The following is a 2,356-nucleotide window of genomic DNA, read 5'->3' as shown; positions in this document are numbered from 1 at the left end:
ATCTCTGAAGTTTTCCTTGCCATGGAAGGTAAAATCTACAGGTACTATGGATTGGGACATTGGTATATTTGAGAAGAGCACTCTACTTACCACATAGTTTATGATCCTGTGTAACTGTGAAGCTGCCTTATAGGGACCACACTTAATTAACAGATGTTCATTTTACACAGTTAAGATTAACATTCATGAATGCATCAAGTCTAGAAATATATATCATAAATATAAGGTTAACAGAGTCAGAAATGCTAAATTATTTACCATAGATCACAACGGAGATCTGGTGGTGTAGTGCCTAAGATATTTGACTGCTAAACAGAAGGCTGGTGTTCCAAATCCACCAGCTACTCCTTGGAAGGAAGACTGGGAAATATACTTCTGTAGAGATACCACCTCAGAAACCCTAAGAGGGGCTAATATGAGTCAAATCACTCAATGGTAGTAAGATATCACAACGGACTTGTGTAACCACAAAAAAAAAAAAAAAATTATCTTTCTACATGCAAATTCTGTTGTTCCTTCCTCCATGCAAAGTATAGTGACTTAAATTCCATAAAATCTTACACAAAGCTCTTTTAATTTCCTTGTTTCTTAAGCTGTATATTATGGGATTCAAAGATGGAGGCACCACACAATAGAAGACAGACACCAGAAAATCCAGAAGATGTGGGGAATCAGGGACTGGCTTCAAATATGCAAAGGCACCTGTCATAAAAAATGTGGTCACAACTATGAGATGGGGGAGGCAAGTGGAGAAGGCTTTTGACCGGCCTTGCAGTGATGGCATTCCCAGCACTGTATTGAAAATGCAAATATATGAAAAACTAATGGAAATTAAGCAGAAAAGTCCATAGAGGACCCCAATTGCAATGCTGATATTGATGATGATATGGGTCTTCGAGCAAGAAATCTTCAATAGCGAGGGGACATCACAGAAGAAATGTGGGAGTTTCCTGGAGCCACAAAAGGATAGAGTGAAAGTTCCAGCTGAGTAAAGGACCCCAAAGATGCTCCCAGTAAACCAGGAGGCAGCTGCCATCTGCACACAGACTCCCCTGCTCATGATGGTCTCATAGTGCAGGGGATGACAGATGGCCACATAACGGTCATAGGACATGGCTGTGAGGATGAAAAGTTCAGACCCAGCAAAGTGAATCACCAGCAAGACCTGTAACACACACCCTGGTAAAGAAATGATGCTCCTGTGGGATAAAGAGTTCAGAATAAAATTTGGGACTGTGATAGAAATGAGACAAACATCAAGAAAAGATAAGTTCTTGAGAAAGAAGTACATGGGAGTGTGAAGACACTGGTCCAGGGAGACAAGGATGATAATGAGAAGATTCCCCATGAGGGTCTCCAAGTAAATAAGCAAAAACAGAAAGGTGTACAGGACCCGGAGCTCCCTGGTGTTGGAAAATTCCATGAGGAAGAAATCCATCACCACTGTGTGGTTATTCGTGGCTTTCATTGTATTTTGCCTCCTATGGTATCAAGGAAGTTAAGGACACACATCAGGTTCAGCTAAGCCATTGTTCCTTTGAATAATACTTTCTTCTTCATACAAGAATTCACCTATGTTGTGTTGATAAAACATTCAGATTTTCAATTCTTTTTTCTGCAAGAGTGAAATTCTACATGATTTATAAACACAATATGATAAATCTTGAATGCATTTTAGGTCCCTATATGGCACAAATGTTTTGCACTCAACTACTTACCGTAGGGATGCTGGTTCAAAACCAGCAAGTAGAAGAAATGCCTTGAGATCAGCCACCATAAAAATTATAGCCAAATAAATCCTATGTCTTCTGTAACATAGGTGGTTACCATGAGTCAGAATCTACCAAGTAACATCAGGTTTTGTGATGCTTCTTATATTTATTAATTTTTTTATTATTGCATTTTTTAATGTCTGGGAGTGGGAGGGAATCTTGTTTGGCAGTGTATAACAGTAGCAAATAAAAAAAAAATCCCTCAATGACAGATTGACAGCGGCTACAATAATGGACTCAAACATGGCAGTGATTGTGAGGCTAGTGCAGGACCAGATGATATTGCATTCTATTGTGCATAGGATCAATCAGAACTGATTCAACGTCAGGTAAAATGCAACAACAACAGTGCATTTCAGAATGTTATGATCTTCTTAATGTTTTAGTTACTAAGACACAAATGCAGTTCCAGGATAAAGATGTGGTAGTTGTACCTAGCAGCTGTTCCATGAGAAAGATGTGGCAGTCTGCTTCCATAAATATTTATAACCTTGGAAATCTCTATAAGGTCACTAGAGTCAGAATCAAATCTGTCACAATAGGTTTAGTATGTGCAAGACTATGATATATATCAAGTGTGCCAA

At 38.8% G+C, this 2,356-nt stretch overlaps 1 protein-coding gene across 1 annotated transcript; it reads right to left on the bottom strand.

Moving 5' to 3' along the window:
* Window positions 1–493: 493 nt before the first annotated feature.
* Window positions 494–1,468, bottom strand: LOC103211733 (olfactory receptor 14K1-like). Its single transcript, XM_007957710.2, has one exon. It carries the CDS (start codon window positions 1,466–1,468, stop codon window positions 494–496), a length of 975 nt encoding a protein of 324 aa, XP_007955901.2.
* Between the last annotated feature and the right edge of the window lie 888 nt (window positions 1,469–2,356).

This window comes from Orycteropus afer, unplaced genomic scaffold (assembly GCF_000298275.1).
Source record: "Orycteropus afer afer isolate SDZICR_OR568_19922 unplaced genomic scaffold, OryAfe1.0 scaffold00782, whole genome shotgun sequence".
NCBI lineage: Eukaryota > Metazoa > Chordata > Mammalia > Tubulidentata > Orycteropodidae > Orycteropus > Orycteropus afer.
This window is presented reverse-complemented; position numbering and strand designations above follow the sequence as displayed.

Bases quoted from the DNA above. Each gene is read 5' to 3' on its own strand.
- LOC103211733 (XM_007957710.2), bottom strand. From the start codon at position 1,468: ATGAAAGCCACGAATAACCACACAGTGGTGATGGATTTCTTCCTCATG.